Source organism: Nuphar pumila, chromosome 10, assembly GCF_984573655.1.
Source record: "Nuphar pumila chromosome 10, dmNupPumi1.hap1.1, whole genome shotgun sequence".
NCBI lineage: Eukaryota > Viridiplantae > Streptophyta > Magnoliopsida > Nymphaeales > Nymphaeaceae > Nuphar > Nuphar pumila.
The window spans coordinates 104,575,930-104,595,402 of record NC_143258.1 but is presented as its reverse complement, the minus strand read 5'-3'; the positions used below and the strand labels follow the sequence as shown (position 1 = coordinate 104,595,402).

Below are 19,473 nucleotides of genomic sequence, written 5' to 3'. Positions count from 1 at the left end.
AAAGGCCTTGAAGTATTTTATTCCGGTGCGATTGCAATTTATAATTTTCTTCTGATAGTAACGAGTAGTTAATACTAAAGAATCAAATAGACACCATAATATCCAAACATCATACGCATTTATCAGATTTAGATGAAAAACACCATGGTTATTATTGTGAGTCTATATCCATGTAGTGTAGTTCTCCAAGAACGTGACGAAGATAAGCAGAAAATCAGGCTAATAAAAGTAGACACACAACATATTATGGCAGGAAAACATGTCCAGTAGACATCTTCTGGTCAGTGTGCTGCACCACCAAGCAGATTATAGCAGAGGAAAACACATCAGAACTATAGCCGTGAAGCATGCTGGTAAACCATACTCAGAACTGGGAAGACCAGTTTGCCGCACTACCAACTCTAGGCATACCGGAGTCTTTCTTCACCGATGCATCGACCTTAAAAGTTGCACCACATACCTGGCCTTGACTGTCCACCCTGGGCATTGGCTTCAACTCGTTCAGAGGGTGTTCAAAACTTTTCAAACCTCCAGAGGTAGTGAAGAAACAGCCTGCCAGAAATGGCAAAAGGGGTACATGAGTGGCGCCGAATAAACACTAACAACCCAAACTACAATATAGCATCTCAGTTCAGATTATAAAGGCATGAAGTGAACAAAATGACATGCATGACTAGTCTAACTTGAGAAAAAGCCATATGGTCATTGTTGGGCCACCTAAATTGGTGAGTAGTTGCACCCAGCTGAAGCAGGTTTTAACCACACAAGCATCTAGTCAAGTACTTGAATTCACTGCTTGATCATTATCATATTTTCAGCCAAACAAGTCAAAAACCTTTAGATTGAACCTATTACCTTTCGGAAATGGTGCAAAAGATTTTCCACAACCCATTTTTATGAACTCAGCAGCATCAGAGAAAACGAGGTGCCCTTCCAAATTGGTTCCCCAGAAAAATGGAACACTCCCATCCGCATCCTGAGACGTTAAACAGCAAGTTCATGGTAAACAAGCTACATAAGTTGGGGAAAAGAAAAAAAAAAACACTGATAGATTGAAAATATAGCAAAAATTCAGCATAGTGCAAAAAATCTTGATCAATGAGTCCAATGTTGGATAAGGGTCTATCCAAATCGTGCCTAGGAAGTCCAGATATGGCTTTTGGGTTGGGATCAGCTTGGATCTCAATCTCATCTCAGGTTTCAATGTCCACAGGACATAACAGTATAGAGTATAATTAGACAACTAGAAAGTGCTGGTTGATTCCAATGACACCACCAATCCCCTTAACACACAAATCACACAACCAACCCCCCGGCCCACCATACACACACACACACACAGACACTGTGGGAACAATACGTCTCAGACTCAAACTTCAATAGGTACCAGTTCTATTTCGCAGGTTGGATCAGCACAGCATCACAGGGGTTCTGGGGCCTGATCCCACCAGCCAGACATCACATCATATATGTGATCCAATTTTTTTGTGGATCCAATTTGATGCTCACCTGAATTGTTTTCTACGTCAACTAACCTATCTATTGAATACCTTCCTAAGCAGATACAGAAAAAGGTGGATACCTAGAATCCAACCCAAATGACAGCACTAATGATCCATGACCAATTTTGTTTCATAAACCACTTCTACAGAATTTCATTAGATCATTAATCAAGAGATGCAAAGAATGGTAAAAAACTATATGGCAAATCATATAGCAAATGAACATCCTAAAGCCTAAAACAAAAACTCAGCAGAACTAGACTCTCTCTCTCTTCTAGCACCATCCACAAGTCTATTTGAGAAAAAGAACTATTTTATGATGTCACTAATTATTCAGGATTGCACAATAGTACATAACTATCTAGGGAAATAGACACTTTAAGAGAAGAATTACAGAAAACTAGAAGAAGAGTCAAACTAATTGGTTCTAGAAAACAAGGATGGGCAAAAGACGATCCAACATAACAGAAACTTAGTACTCTCATTTGCCTAAGATTCAGGTCCACCAAGAATCAATACACAATCTCTGGGGTTATCTGGATAGTAGATGACTAAAATTTCATTAAGCAAAAATTTATAGCAGGCTCTGGAGCATCCACTGTTAGAATCTCCTCTTGAGCCGGTGTTGAGAAAAGAGAAAGGAATAGAAGAAGAAGGGGCTGCGGCTGTCACAATTTCAATAATGAAATTGTGACCTAAAGATTGTATTAATATGTTTGAGTGTACACTGTGGGTTCGGGTCTGGTATAATATCCAGACCCGGAATGAAAAATAAGTATACAAAGCTATACATAAATGGACTCGGGTCTGGTATAAGATCCAGACCCGAAACACACACACTTTTTCACCCCCTCTCAAGTTGATCATGGTTCTGAACCATGAACAACTTGCCTTTAAGCATCCAAAAGCGATCTTTTGTCAAGCCCTTGGTAAAAATGTCTGCAACTTGTCTTTCGGTGTTAACAAATTCAGGCTCAATCTCTTTTTCTTCAACCTTTTGTCTCATAAAATGTTGGTTAATCTCAATATGCTTAGCGCAACCTTGGTGTACTGGATTGAATGACATATTGAGAGCACTTTGATTGTCACACAGCAAGGTAGACGGAGAGATCATTTCTCTCACTTCAGTTAGTAAATGCCTGACCCATGTGACTTCAACAGTAGCGGCAGCCATGGATCTATTCAGCTTCAGTGCTTGATCTCCCAATAAAAACACAATACCCCGACGTAGATCTTCGCTCATCAGGATCTCCTGCCTAGTCTGCATCACAATATACAATAAGTTCACGCACATTCTTACCAGACGAATGTGGAGAATATATCAAGCCATCTCCAATGGTCCCTTTCATATATTTGAGTATCCTTTTAACTGCCTCCATATGTCCAATACGTAGTGCATGCATAAATTGAGACACTTGATTGACTGAATAAACAATATCAAGTCGAGTAAATGTGAGATATTGCAACATTCCTATAAGACTGCGGTACCTGGTGGGATCCTCATACAGGTCTCCATCATGAGTACTTAGTTTTTGGTGGAGCACACTAGGAGTTGCTAAAGGTTTGCAGTCTTTCATATCTGCCTTGCTGAGAACATCTATCATATACTTATGCTAAGTGAGGGTCAAGCCATGAGCCTGGCTTCGACCTTTACGCCAAGAAAATAGCGCAAGGCTCCGAGATCTTTCATTTTGAACCTCTGTCCTAATAGGTCTTTTACTTCTTTGATATTATCTTCAGAGTTTCCTGTGATAACTATATCATCAAGATAAATTAACAATAGAGTGATCACAGTCTGACTTCTAAAAATAAATAATGAGTGATCCAGTAGGGAGCGTGAGAATCCATGCTTCTAAATCTCAAGTGAGAAGCTGTCAAACCAAGAGTGAGATGCTTGTTTTAGGCCATAGATAGCTCTTTTTATCCTGCACACATGTATTTTACTGTTTTGCTCTTGATATCCATGGGGTCGTTCCATGTAGACTTCCTCCTTCAAATCCCTATGCAAAAAGGCATTCTTAACATCAAGTTGACTTAACTTTCATCCATGTTCAACGACCAGTGAAAGAATAATTCGAATTGTTCTCATTCTCACCACTGGACTGAATGTCTCATCATAGTCTTGTCCTGCTTCTTGAGTGAATCATTTTGCAACCAGTCTCGCCTTGTATCGTTCAATGGTTCCATCTGGTTTATACTTTATTTTGTAGACCCATTTACATCCAACAACATTTTTGTCAGATGCACTGGGGACAATTTCTCAGGTTCCACATTCATGTAAAGCTTGCATTTCATCATTCATGGCTTCTACCCATTTGGTAGAAGTAGTTGCCTGATAGTATATGATAGGTTCATCCTCCTTATTCAGAGCAGTTAAGAAGAGCTGAAAGTCCAAGAAGAAATTGTTATAACTGACCCACCTATCAATAGGCTGTCTCATGCGATTGGATCTTCTGACCTCAAGAGTATGAGAGGAAGTAGGTGCAGCTGCTGAGATGTGATTTGAAAGATTTGGCGCTATCGTTCTCTGTCTAGTATAGCAAATGCCCTTGTATCTGCCCGCTACGGATGGTATTTCTTCCCCATTCTGTAATCCCGATGTGCCAATAGTCTCAGACATTTCTTCTTCCTGTTGCCCATAATCTGAAGAGCAAACTTCATTGGAACTAGCAAAAAGTTCTGAATTCAGCCAAGGATGATAAACTTCGATGGTGGTAGAGGGCATATTCGTCATGACAGCTTTGTGATCAAAATTGTGTTCATCAAATATGACATTTCTTGAGATTCTGATACGTCTGTTGACGGGATCGTAACACCTATATCCTTTGTAGTCTTCGGCATATCCCACAAATCTATACTTTTGAGCCTTATTCTGAAACTTGTTTCTTAGGGACCGATCAATATGCACATAACAAACACATCCGAAAGCACGCAAATCATGATAACTAGGATGAGCTCCAAAAAGACAGTAATAGGGAGACTTATTTTCTAGAACAACCATAGGCAGTCTATTTATCACATGTACGGCGGAATGAAAAGCTTCAGTCCACAGATTAATGGAAAGATTACTATCACGGAGCATACTCATGGCACTTTCAACAATATGCCTGTGTTTTTGCTCAACAATTCCATTTTGTTGAGGGATGTGTGGGCATGACACCCTTCTTCCTATCCTATTATTTTGAAGAAAAGAAATAAAGTCACTAGATGAGAACTCCCCACCTCCATTCACATTGGAAGAATTGGATGGACTCAGAGAATTGATTTTTTACTAAGGAAAGAAAGTTTTGGAACAAAATAAAAACTTCTGACTTATTTTTTATGAAATATATCCAGGTGTATCGAGAGTAGCTATCAATAAAGATTAGGTAGTATCTGCTCCCAAATCCAGAGGCAGCTGGGGCAGGTCCCCCATACATCAGAACATATTACCTCAAAAGGCTTTGAAGCTCTCTTATTAATAAAATATAAAGGCAATACATGACTTTTGCATAAAAGACAACTGGAACACTTCTGCCTTTTTTCATCCACATTGAGACTTTCTTTTGGAATGAGATTATTAGAAACAATTTTTTCAATAAAATGACCCCCATAATGTCTTAATCGACTATGCCATAAGGAAGGCTTATTACATTCAGAAATACTAAAAACATTTGCTGAAGAGAAGGAACACGACTCTAATGAAGGCTTTGAATCCAGATGAATAGGGCAGACAGGATGAAATGGAGCTTCTTCAAAGACATACATATTTCCTCGTCTCTTTCCTTAAGCGAATGCTTCCCTCGTGCGAAGGTCCTTGACCTGCACAGAAAAGGGAGTGAATTCAACTGAAGATTTTTCTTGATATTTGGAACATGAAGGACATCAGTAAGTTCAAGAGTAGAATGTGACATGGGAATGACAGATTTTCCAACATGAGAAACAAGATGATAGGATCCATCTCCAGTGACAATTTTACTTTTGCCAAAATAAGGGATAGGTTTAGAAAGTTTACCTGCATCTCCATTGTCTCTGATATTAGTGGACTTTCTTTTTGGTTCTGTCTGTAGAGCCTTTCCTTTATTTTCAGGGTTGTGCCAACAATTCGCCTTGATATGCCCCCTTTTGTTGCAAAGGAAGCAAGTGAGGATTGACCTTTATCCCTGAGTGTGAGTCAAGATATTTGGAGTGGGAAGCAATCCACGTCCTCCTTGTCCATTTCGCCCTTGTCTCCCTCGCCCTCATCCTCGACCATAAGTCACTCCTGTGGCAAAAACTTCTTGAGAATTTTCATGACCATGTGTTTCTTCAGAAAATCCCTTCAAAGTCATTTCATACTGGATCAATTTAGTTCGCAACTCATCAAAAGTAGGAAGAGTAGACAGACATAATAGTGAAGTGACGATCATATTATAATCGGGTCCCAATCCACTGAGAGTTGTTGCACCATATCACTGTCACTCACGGCACATCCTATAACTGCAAGTTGGTCTGTGATAGTCTTTATCTTGTTGAGATATTCCATGATGGTCATGGAATCTTTTCTCAACCGCTGAAATTCCCTCTTGAAAAAAACCATCCTCGCCTGTGAAACTTGTGAATACGTGTGAACTAACCTCTCCCAAAGTTGCAGGGTTGCACAATTGTCGGGGATTGCAACAAGAACCTCTTGAGACAAGGTAGAAGTGATGTATGCAACTACTGATGGATCTTTCCTTTCCCAGTTGAGATATTCTGCATTTTTGACATACACAATTGAACTCGCCCCTTTATCATCTTTATCTTCTCTCATAACAAATTCTAGCAGGACTGGAGTGGTTCCATCCAGGTGACCTAAGAGACCTTGGCTTCTTATAAAATGTATGATTTGTCTCTTCCAAATCAAGAAGTTTGAGGTAGTTAACTTTTCGGAAACAAGTTGATTGAGAAAACTGAAGAAAGACTCGATTGAGAAGAATGAGAATCCATGGAGGAAAAGGAACTGAACAAGGATATAACAAGGATATTCGAGTGTTCACGGAGTGCCCAGTCTACTGTAAAAAAAGGTTAGCTCGTCGCACCCCCCTTTTTTTTCAGCCGAGCAACCTTCGAGAAACTAGCGATTAGAGACTGTCAGATTAAAAAAGAGATCAAATCTGAATTTTCCCTTCCCTTTTTTATAAGATTGAGATTGACGCAATAGGAATTTCTCACACGTTGAACAAAAGTTGAAACTAATTGTGTTTTCAGGTTTGGACAAAAACAGATGAAGATAACGTTGCCAGACAACTGTTAATTGAGTACCAGTTGTGACAGCGAGAAGAAAATAGGCTGAAAGGAGGAGATACTTGGTAGAAATGAAAGCAAATTAAAAAAAAAAACTGCTATCAAATATCAGATCTAAACAGCAAAAGTTTGATTCCAGTCCAGGTGGCAGAAGGATGCGCAGGGAGAAGTGCTCCAGATCTGGTGCAAAAGCAATCAGATCTGAATATGCTAGACGAATAAGAAAATGGGTTGACTTTAGGGTTTCACGCGAAACAATAGATTCACGTGAGATGAGATTTTTTTTTTGAGATTCACGATTCAGGTATTCATGCGAAACAATAGATTCACGTGAGACGAGTTTTTTTTTTAGATTCACGATTCATGTGATGACTTAGAGATTCACGTTAGGGATTCACGTGGGATGTGAATCCTTCAGGAAAGAAACGAAAAGAGAGATGAAGAGAGATGAGGAAGATCGAAAGTGAAGAAAACCAGAGAAATGGAGAGATCTCAAACCTTGGTAGCACCTTTTGGAAGCCCCCCTTCAAGCCCTAAGTGGATCTTGACTCTGATACCATGTTAGAATCTCCTCTTGAGCCTGTGTTGAGAAAAGAGAAAGGAATAGAAGAAGAAGGGGCTGCGGCTGTCACGATCTCAATAATGAAATCGTGACCTAAAGACTGTATTAATATGTTTGAGTGTACATTGTGGGTTCGGGTCTGGTATAAGATCCAGACCCGGAATGAAAAAGAAGTATACAAAGCTATACATAGATGGGTCTGGTATAAGATCCAGACCCATCTCGGGTCTGGTATAAGATCCAGACCCGAAACACACACACAGACTTTTTCATCCACCTCTCACAAGTTCTAAGAGAAAAGATCAGAAAGGGATCACACTCCAAATACCCATATGCTTGTGGCATCTCTATCCAATAGATTCACAAGTATCATCTAAACCCAGTAACTGCACTTTCAAGGCATGATTCAACATGATATATCACATATGTTGTAAAGCTCATATTGTTGCATCATTCCTTAATCATATGTACATGCCAATCAAGTGCCGTCAAGAACTATACCAAGATTTGATAAGAAATGAGAGATTTTCAGCAATAACAAATAACCGTCACACATGCATGCAGGAAGCTGCAAATATATGAGAACTCAGATGGATGACAGGCAATGAAGTTAAATATCTGACTCTGCACAGAGGAAACTTAACAAGAGTCAAGTGGGGCAAAAGAAAAAAATAAAACTTGCTGGTCCCATCAGACACAGCCAAACTGAAGCAATCACAGTGATCCATTCAATAACCAACTTGATTACAAGTTACATGTGATTACAGGGTCTGATGGGTCAAGCTTACCTTCTCAAACAACCTCAAGACTCATGAGCAAAAAAATAAGATTGCAGTACAAGAGGAGAATCTTTGACATCCCCATCAAACATGGTTGGTGGCCTATGTCACCTGGGTACGGGTACGGAGGGTACGACATGGCAATTCCAAAAAATGTGGGTACGGCAACACTGCTCTCTGTCTCTCTCTCTATAATATATATATATATGAGAATTTGATATTTTGAATATAAAAGAAAGTTAAATGAAATCTTTGAAAAAGAGGAATTTGATATTTTGAATATAAAAGAAGTTAAAATGAAATTTTTGAAAAAGAGGAGGGGCTATTGAGATATTGTTTCTTTTCTTTTTTATATTAAAAAGAAAAGAGACCCCCACCTCTCTCTCTCTCTCTCTCTCTCTCTCTAAAGAAAGAGCAAGAGGAGGAGGAGGAGGAGAAGAAGAAGATGAAGGAAAACCGAGAGGAGGAGGAGAGGAAGGAGAACAAGGAGGGACATGTTGGTCTCTCTCTCACTCCCCTTCTTCTTCTTCTTCTCACGCAATCGAAGGTGGAAAGGGTTTTGAAAAAGGGCGTAAGGTGAAATAATGAAAACAAAAAAAATAACAAGACGAGGGAGAGAGGGTTGTGTGTGTGTGTGTGGGGGGGGGCGAGTTCATTTTTTTTAGAGTTTCGAGTCTGATATAGACCCAACCTGGCGCAGTGTGGGACCCTGTTAAAATGTAAAACTATATATATATATATATCATATTACATATATATAAATATATTTTTCATTTCTTTATTTTCTGTAATTTTTTCCCTTTATTTTTATTTTTTGTCTTTATGTCATTTAGTTCAGTTTGAACTAGAATGACTGTTGCTAGTCAAGTCCAGTCCAACAGCTCTATTGAGTCCTCTTTCAGCTGTGTATTTCGTTCCAATGCTTCTTAAGCAATTGGTTTTTCATATCAATAAAGAATACATTTTTATTTTTATTTTGTTTTCAGTTATACCCTTTTTAAGGGTTATGCTTTAGTGTCATTCTTGACACTTGCCCTTGTGAATCTAAGCTCGTGTTTCGAAGATCCCCATTTCATTTCATGGTATCAAAGCCGCGGAAGTACTAAATCTTGAGGAAAAGTTGCCTCGATTTCAGTGCCTGTTTGCAAAAGTGTTCACCACTTGAATAGAAGTGTTTTATCACTTCATTGGGGAAGATTTCACATCTTGTTGTATTGTTTTTTCTTCTTTCTTTTTCATTTTCCTTCTTGTTTTTCTTCTATCCCTATTATTTCTCTCCTTGTAATCGATGAATGACAATGATAAAGTCATCATCATGCCTATGAAACTAAGCGATACGAACTATGTAACATGGGCTTCAATCATGAAGCACCATATATAGGGAAAAGGCCTATGGGGGACTGTGGATGGTTCTGATTCGGAACCTAAGCTATCTCTTACTAAAAAGGAGGGAGATAAAGAGGTCCCTCTATCGGAAGAAGAGAAAATCAAGGTTATTGCCTCATACGAGAAGAAATGGAAAGAATGAAGAATATCTCATGCAAAGATAATGTCATGGCTTATCAATAGCGTTGACATTAAAAAAATGCTAAAGTCTTGCCAAATTTGATCTCGACATGAAAATACCTTAAGAATATGTATTCCCTTAAAGATATTGCACACGTGTGCAACCTCCAAGAAAAAGTTCGAATGATGACACAAGGAGACAAAACTATTCGTGAATATTACAATGGGTTGTCCGAACTTTGAGAAGAACTTTCCGTTTTAGAACCAAAGTGGCATTGTGCCGAAGACATCGAGCTTTGTCAGAAACAACTCGATGCTGAACATTTTTACCAGTTTATCACTGGATTAAGGCCAAAATTTGAAACCACTAAATCGACCCCTACTTCACCGGGAAAAAATTCCTTCTATTGTTGAAACTATTGAAGAGTTAACAATGGAAGAAAATCGTCTCCGGAAAGGTTCTTTAAAAATTGAAGATGATTCCATTTTAGCCGTGTCTAGACCAGGGAATCATGTTCGATCATATAGGCCCCCTCACTTTAACCGACAAAATGATGACTATGATAAGAAGAAAGTTATTTGTCATCACTGTCATGAACCGGGACACTACAAGCCACAATGTCCCAAACTTAAGGAGCTGAGAGAAAAAAGAGTTGCAATTGCTGGATCAGAGCCTAAAGATCAGGATGCACCAGTTTCCCTGACCCAACTAATGGAGATTCTTCAGCCTCTCATCAAAGGTGCCTCTTCCTCATCTGAAGCTTCAACCGACGCAGCAGCCTCATCTTTTTCTGATCTAGGTAAAATTTCTTGGCTCCTTGACTCTCGTGCATCTTTTCATATGACTCCAAATAATCAAAGTCTATCCAAATGTGCTAAAAATAAAACAAGTGTGTCAAAGGTCTTTATTGTTGATAAGACTTCTCTTGAAATAGAAGGAATAGGAAATTTTAAAAAAATTTATAAAACAAAGAAATTTTCTATTCTAGAAATTAGACATGTTCCCAAATTAAATTTAAATCTTTTATCTGTATCTCAAATTTCTGATTATGGGTGTAATATTTCCTTTTCTTCTCATGGTTGTTGGGTACAGGATCGCCAGTCAGGCAAGCTGATTGGGGAAGGCCATTGTAGGAGGACTCTATTACATGGATTTTTTGAAAATGCCGAAGAAAGCTTTTTGTTATCATATTCAAAAAATAGAGTTGGAACGGTGGTATAAGAGACTTGGTCACCCACATATAGCCAAAATCCAACATTTTCCAAATCTAGGAAAATTTTGTAACTCTGAATCATTTGATTGTAAAGATTGTATTCTCGGCAAAATGAAAAGATTACCATTTCAGAACAAAACCTTTTTCTCTTCAAGACCACTTGAATTAATACACTCGGATGTTTGGGGTCCTGCACCAGTAATTTCTAAAGGAGGATTTGTTTACTATGTTATTTTTGTCGATGATTTCTCCCGACATACGTGGATGTACTTTCTCAAACATAAGTCTGAAGTATTTTCATACTTTCAAACTTTTCATAATATGGTTAAAAACAAGTTTCAAAATGATATTACTATTTTTCGGATAGATTCAGAGGAAGAGTTTTTATCCACAGATTTTCAAAATTATCTTAAATTACATGACATCAGACATCAAAGATCTTGTCCTTATACACCTCAACAAAATGGACTGGCAGAACGAAAACATCGTCATATTATAGAAACCACTAGGACTTTATTAATAGCAAATCAAGTCTTGAAAGACTTTTGGGCAGAAGCTGCCTTAACTGTCACCTATCTCATTAATAGGATGTCATCTTCTTCGTTACAAAATATCACTCCCATTGAAAAACTTATGAACAATTTCTCCAGACTACTCTAGATTAAGAATATTTGGGTGCAAATGTTTCATATTTACTGACAAAAATGTTAAACCTTTCCCTCGTGCGATTCTTTGTGCCTTTTTAGGATATGTTGAAAAACAGAAAGGTTATAGATGTTTTGACTTCAAAAATAATAGACTATATGTGTCTAGAAATGTTTCCTTTATTGAAAAGGAGAGCTTCTTTGATTTTAGAAGATTAAAAGACGTCACTGAGTACTCCTTTTTACTAGATCTAACATCAACATCTGATGAATATGACCTTGACTGTAACTTTGATAATGATCAAAGAATTATTGATCTTAATGTTGAAAATGAAGTTCATATAGATACTAGTATTCAATATTCCAGGCGATAAGAGTCTAATCCTCCATGTGCACTTGAAAAATATTCTAACATTCCAACTAGACAATCATCCCGAGTCTCGAGGCCTCCAGGAAAGTTTGTATCATACGAGTCTTTCTCACCCACATATAGGGCAGTTATTGCATTAATTCACTCATATGAAGAACCATCCACATATTTTCAAGCAAAAAATGACATCAAATGGATAGAAGCCATGAAAGCTGAATTAGATGCACTTGAAAAGGCTTCTACATGGAATATTCAAGATCTTCCTCCCGAAAAGAAAACTATAGGATGTCGATGGGTTTATAAAATTAAAACCAAAAGTGATGGTACTCTTGAAAGATATAAAGCCCGTTTAGTAGCCAAAAGTTATGCCCAAGAATATGGGATTGATTATGAAGAAATCTTTGCTCTGGTGGCTTGTATGACAACTGTCTGAAGCTTAATTGCCTTAACTTCTATCAAAAAAATGGTTTATTTTTCAAATGGATGTCAAAAATGCTTTTTTAAATGAAAAGCTAGTTGAAGAAGTATACATGGAACCCCCTCCTGGTCTAAGTATTCCTAAGGGTAAAGTACTTCGCTTAGAAAAAGCTCTTTATGGAGTTAAACAAGCACCAAAAGCTTGGTATGATAGGTTTAGTCGTATTATGATTGATATTGATTTTCAATTTTGTTTAACTGGCACTGCTTTATTTATTAAGAATTCTGATGCAGGGATCATTGTGCTTCTTCTCTGTGTGGATGATATGATCATCACCATAAGCGATAAACAGGGAGTTAAAACAATCAAAACACTTCTTAAATCACATTTTGAAATGACTGATTTGGGCTTGTTGAGATATTTTTTAGGCATTGAAGTTGCTTATTCTCCTAGAGGATATTTATTATCTCAAACTAAATTTGCTTTTGATATTGTTTTCAGGTCTGGTATTACTGATGATAAGAAAGTTGACACTCTGGAAGTTGTTAATGTTAAAATGAAGATTGATGATGGAGAACTTCTTGCAGACCCTACTCCTTACAGACAGCTTGTCGAGACACTTTCCTATCCATTACCAGACCAGATATAGCATATGTTGTTCACACTGCAAGTCAATTTCAACATGCTCCTACTTCTGTTCATATGGGAGCAATCATGCGTATTATCAGATACATCAAGTCCTCTCTTTCACGAGGACTTTTCTTATCTTCCTCCTCTTCTCTTGATTTAATTGCATATACTGATGATGATTGGGGAGGTGATCTCAATAACATACACTCAACCACTGGCTTTTGTGTCTTTTTAGGGGAATCATTGATCTCGTGGAGGTGTAAAAAGCAGCAGAATGTATCTCTCTCATCCACCGAAGCTGAATACAGAGCCTTTGTTGCAACCACGACCATGAAAGTAGTTTGGCTCCGACGACTGTTTGCTGACATGAGAGCTGAAGCAACAAAGGCTTCACAAATGTGTTGTGAGAACAAAAGTATGATCTACATTGCCAGTAACAGAACATTCCACGAACGCACCAAACACATCGAAATGGATTGTCACTACGTCAGAGAGGAATATCTACACGGGATAATTGATCTGCCATATGTCACTTAAGAATATCAATTAGCAGACTTCTTTACAAAGCCTATCGTTGCTCCCCGATTTCACTTTCTCTTAGACAAACTTTCGCTCATTATACCGTAAGTTTAAGGGGGAGTGTTAAAATGTAAAATTGTATATATATATAATAATATTATATTTTATATATATATATATATATTCATTGCTTTCTTTTATGTAATTTTTTTCCTTTATTTTTATTTTTTGTCTTTATGTCATCTAGTTCAGTTTGAACTAGAATGACTATTGCTAGTCAAGTCCTGTCCAGACTTGACTAGCAATAGAGCTATTAGACAGACACAATCCAACAGCTCTTAATAGAGTTGTTGGATTGACCCAGTCCAACAGCTCTAAATAGACAACTCTATTGAGTCCTCTTTCAGTTGTGTATATAAAGGGGTGCAACCCCTCTTGTATTTCATTCCAATGCTTCTTAAGCAATTGGTTTTTCATATCAAGAAAGAATACATTTTTATTTTTATTTTGTTTTCAGTTATACCCTTTTTAAGGGTTATGCTTTAGTGTCATTCTTGACACTTGCACTTGTGAATCTAAGCTCGTGTTTCGAAGATCCCCATTTCATTTCAGGACCCGACCCACGGTGTACCTGAACTGCACCCGGTACTTGTATCCATGTCGACACGGGTACGGCAGCCCATTTGTTGTGTCGCGGTAACATAGTTGGTGGCTTATCCACCATGAAACTTAACCTCTGCATGGTGAAAGGACTTGTAATAACACCAAAGACGGTACATGAATAACACCAGCTACAACATAAGAGCTAGATTAGCTTTCAGTGCCACTAGTTCCATGTAATGCAAACTGAGTAGAGAAATTAGTGTTTCCCTTCACAACGAACTCAAGTCAATGAGTGCAGAGGAAGGCACAAAAAAGACGTACAATAAACGCCCATAAGGAAACAAAATGTCCTAACATGAGAAAGTTCACTAATTATTGATAAAAGTTAAAGCTGAGAGGTACACAAAGGAGGAAAAGGATTGGTAATCTAGGAAGAAAATGATGCAAATGCGGGTAGATTGTGTTGGATTCCATAAACCAGCAGGTGAAACTATTACATTTCTTGAGATAGAAAAAAATGAAGTCGCACTGACAACTTTCTAACCTGTTAAAGTCCAAAAAGTGAAGAAATAAATCAAATTCAATTGATTAGCAACCAAACTCAGAGAATAAGAGCAGTACAGGCCTTCTTAGATGTAACTCTTGCATAGTGTGGCATGCAGCTACAATATATGCAGAAGTATGACATTCATCTTTGCACAACAAGCACATACAAGAAGAAAATATATTCGTCCAGAATTGACACAAATTTAGAACTGACACAATTCCATAAGTTTTATCATCATCAAAATGTAGTTATAGCTCACAAAATGTTCAGATCATTATATGTTCTCAAGCCTCGACTAAAGCACCATTTTAGAGGAATTTTTTAAATTGGTTCTCTAACCTCATAGGCCATTGATTTTATTTTATCTATCTATATGTATATCCCGCTTATCCTTAAGGGTGAGTTTGATAGCAGGGGGGATTTCTCCCACAGAGAAATTCCCCCCACTTTGAGGTGGGGTCTAAACCCCCATCAAACACGAGTCAAAGTTCTCCCTGAAATTCAGGGAGAAATTTAACTCAAAAACAGGGGGGAAAGTCACACCTCCCCCTAGGTAGAAATTTCGCCCCTGATAAACTTTATCCAAAAAACAAAAGGGGGTATCAGGCCTCTCATCTCCTGCTGAAGCATCGACACCAACACCCTGCCTGAGGCCTCCACCAGGTGGGAGGGATTCAACGAGGCCAATGTCAACGAGTTGGAGGGAGACCACCCTCGAGCCGGAAGGGTTGCAGGTGACGCCACCCACAAGAAAGGAGAAGGAGAGGAGGTGTTCCAGTGAACAAAGGAAAGTGATGGACGGCTGATATGAAGCTCAAGAAGGCTTCCTCATTATCTGCCATTGAATCACCACCACAGAGGGGAGAAGAGGAGGAAGAAGTAGAAGAGGGGAGGAGAGGCCATATTGGGCAGGAACAGAGGAGGACGGTGGTGGTGGTTTCCCGGCGAGGGGCGGAGGAAGAGAAAGAGGAGTGATGGTGTAATCTGTTTGGGAGGGACGGAGGAGAAAGACTGGTGGTGGTGATGGAGCAGAACGGAGAGGTGCAGCAGCGAGACGAAGCCACTGAACGATGATGGGCTCTCTCTCTGGCATTGGATGGGTAAACCCATTCGATTTCCCCCTATTTTTGTATCTAACAATCAAACACGATGTAAAATTTTCATATTTTTTTATTACTAATTCAAACACGACTGAAGATATTTTAACATGAAAAACTTCCTCCATGATAAGTTATCCTGGGTGTTTTTATCCTAAAAAACTTATTTCCACTATCAAACGCACCCTAATTGACCTGGAATTTTGTTTAAAATAAGATCTTTTAGTAATAACACCAAAACTTGATCCAATTTGCTACTTGCAAGAGCCAATATTTTCCAGAGTAGGAACAGAAGAAGTGGTTTTATAAAATTGGATGTGGGAGTAAATTTCCAAAGGAAGAAGGACCGCTGCCAACAATGAGTGGCCCCATGCCTTTATGACATCATGAAATAAAACAAAGGGACTGTACAAAACAAAGGCTGGAAGTTATCTACCTAGCTTTAGAGATGTTTCAAGTTCAGCGGCATCAAATTTCCTAGAAAGTTGATGAGAAATAATCTTGAATAAAAAAGGAACATACATGAAATAGCTGAATTAACTGTGCTACAGAATTTCCAAGTTGGCTACTCTCTTGTAGTTCATTCCTTCACATCCACTGGTTACTAAAATTTCACACTGTTTAGATTTTGACCCAACTATACACGGTATAGAGTAAAGTATTCCAATTCATTCATCATAGGTTGAAAAGCAATTAGAATCAAATTTCAAAGCTGCAGAGGGCATATAGTTTGGGTAATAATGCAAGTCTTCAGCACTCATTCAAACTAAAGTAAACAACATGACATGAATTTAAGTGAATACCAGATGTTCCCATATTCTCCTCATAGTAAAGCATTGTTATACTAGGCCATCATTTTCTTAACTATGGGAACGACCCATACTTTTTGATAAATTGTAAATCATCAAAGAACAATTTTTGCTAGTCTTAAAAATGCACTGCTAAACCGCACACCTCAAGAGTTCAAACCATGTGATATTACCTACTATTCAAGAGAAGGAAAATGGAGTTCAAACTTGTACAAAGAGGAATACAAAAGGCTCACGAGAAAGAGAAACGATTTAAGCAATTTTTATAACATATATGCAATATACAAACTTATTCAGCTACATAATGTACAACTCCATGAAGGCAAGCTTGTGAGTTACCTAAGGCAAGGTCATCAACATTCAAAGTACAAAACCGTCATCCTTCAGGAAATGAGAATGGAATTATTTAAATCTGATTAGAACCAATAACTAAAAGAACAAAAGAATGTGTTATCTAAAATAACAAAACAGATAAGTGAACATCATTAAATAGGTTAATGATTCATCATGGTTCTCAAAAAAAGAGAACAACATGCACATAAGCTACTAAAATTGGGGACTAAAACAAAAACATAAATATCACACATAGACCTTGAAATGTCCAAAAAGATAGAGCCATATCATCATCCACACAAACAAAAAAACAACAAAATCTGCTGAATCAAAATGGTCTAATTCATATACCGCAGCAACAAAGGCAACTTTGGTGGTAGCATCAAAGATGACAAAAGCAAATTTCCCATGAAGATCTCTGACGACTTGATCTGCAGGGTAAGGACCCCTATCTCTTAGAGTCCTATAAGCTTCGATGACTATGCTTACTTCATTAGCAGTCTTGTTCAATCCATACTGCTGTTTCAAGATAGTAATGTTATCAAGGTGGCCCTCAAATACACAATATATGTCGTCCACCACAGCGAACAACCTGCATAACCAGGATAAAAAAGATGCATTTTAGGTTTATATGACCGAAGCAAGCGAAGATAAGAATTCATTTTCACCAATTTATGGTGCAACTTAAGATCTACAATTACAGGGCACGTAATTTCAAAGACAAAACAGAAAAATTGATTACTCTTTTTCTAAAATCTGGGGAACTGAAAAGAATCAGAAAAGCAAACATGGTCAAGAAATCAACAGTACTGCTTCAAGAATTCGATTTTGACTATTTACCTTGAAGAAGAAAATAAGGGAAAAAGGAACCCACTATGCACATGAAACCAAAATTCCAAGAACTAGAAAGAAGAATAGTATTTTTTTTCCTTTTTTTTACTTACTAGAAATTAAGCAATCATAAAATACCATTCACTAAAAAAAGAAAAAAGAAAATAAACCATAAAACCAAAGTTCTAAAATAGAGAAGTTTATCAGATTTGATCAAATTTTCCCCTCTCGGAAAGAATTAAATTAAAAGAGATCCGATTGCTGGCTTTTGTTTCCAATCTTAAACTAGAAATATCAACCACCACCAGAAGCAACACCATGACCGTCATATTTCTGTTCCCTTTTTTTTACCTTTTTGCGTCTATCAAAGGAAAAAAAAACACCACCCCAACAAACCGCATGCATCAAAAAATCCCCAAAAGAACACAAGAAACCCAAAACCCAGCCGTCGTTCTCCCAAGAGAAAATCAAAAGCAACAAGAAAAGTACAATTTACATTGTGGGTATTCATCATTTAACTTCAAAAACTTTTAAAAAAAAATCCCAATAAACCAAAAAAAAGGAAAACTATCAAATGGGTTTGAAATTTATCACAAAGAAATGGAAACTGTATGCACCGAAACCCCCTTAAAAGACACAAGAAACCCAAAATCCAATCGTTGATCAAAACCAACAAGAAAACCACAAGTTACTTTGTGGGTATTCATCATTTACCTTAGAAACACACAGATACAATCCAAAAAACCGAAAAAAAAAGAAAAATAAGATTAAATGGGCTAAAAAATTATCACAAAGAAATGGAAAGATTTATGGGGCATTGGAAATGGGAACCTGGGGAGGAGAGGGTTCTGCCTATCGGTGGTGTAGGACAAGGAGGCGGAGCCGCCAAGATTGATGGCGACGGCGCCAGGGAGGTTGGAGGAGAAGTGGTCGAGGAGGGCTCTGCCGTTCTTGAGTGAGGCGCCGTCGGAGTGGGGGCTCCTCAGCTCCTCTGGGCTCTTCGCCACCGATCTCTCGAACACTGCCAGCATCTCTTCCTGTTCCTTAAATTCCCCTGAGATGATGAAAGAGAGAAGAAGAAGATGATGAAAGAGAGAAGAAGAAGATGATGACGATGATGAAGAAGAAGAAGAGGAAGACGAAGGAAGTTGAGCATCTCTGTGGGTTTTGTATGCGATCTGAGAGAGAGAGAGTGACTTGGTGAGAAGTCTGTGGGCTCCAGATCCGGGACACTATATTACCTAAACTACCCCTCGTTCTGTTATAAAGTTCGATACGGTAAGTTCGGTTTTTTTATCGGCCGTTCTTTGAAAAGCTGACAAAATAAACCGATACAATTCCGAAAATAATACGATATTTTTAAAATATATTTTAAAGAAAAGTGGCAGCTGCCTACCCCTTTTCTAGCCTACCACGACCCTACCACCTTTATTTTTTACAAACCCAGATGTATTCAACATGGTGGATTATGTAAAAAATGACACTTATATCATGTTTAATAAAAAAAAATATGATTATTTAAGCCTTAAATATTTATAAAATTTTTATAAACTGTCCGATTTTAAATCTTATAAAAACCTATAGGATGATCCAAGCATGGATTTAATATATATACAGAAAAACCCTTCAAAAAGCCCAATAGATTGAAGGTATGCTATAAAAATGGTAAGCTGCTACCAGTTTATGTTTTGGAACATCATGTTTTATTGCAATATGATTGCGTTATTAAGTTATATATAGGATATATATTTGCTCTAGTCGCAAAACAGCACTTTTTATTTTTTTTGTCACGTCCAACACTACTATAGATGTGATCTAGATATTTTATTTAGTGTGATTGGCTTTTGGATAACCGGAATTATTTT

At 37.8% G+C, this 19,473-nt stretch overlaps 1 protein-coding gene across 1 annotated transcript; it reads right to left on the bottom strand.

Moving 5' to 3' along the window:
* Positions 1-127: 127 nt before the first annotated feature.
* Positions 128-18,744, bottom strand: LOC149827745 (stem-specific protein TSJT1-like). Its single transcript, XM_090019588.1, has 4 exons — positions 18,440-18,744; positions 17,129-17,369; positions 856-976; positions 128-552 (listed from the first exon to the last, which is right to left on the bottom strand). Exons 1-4 carry the CDS (start codon positions 18,637-18,639, stop codon positions 365-367), a joined length of 750 nt encoding a protein of 249 aa, XP_089875714.1. The 5' UTR covers positions 18,640-18,744; the 3' UTR covers positions 128-364.
* Positions 18,745-19,473: the final 729 nt, after the last annotated feature.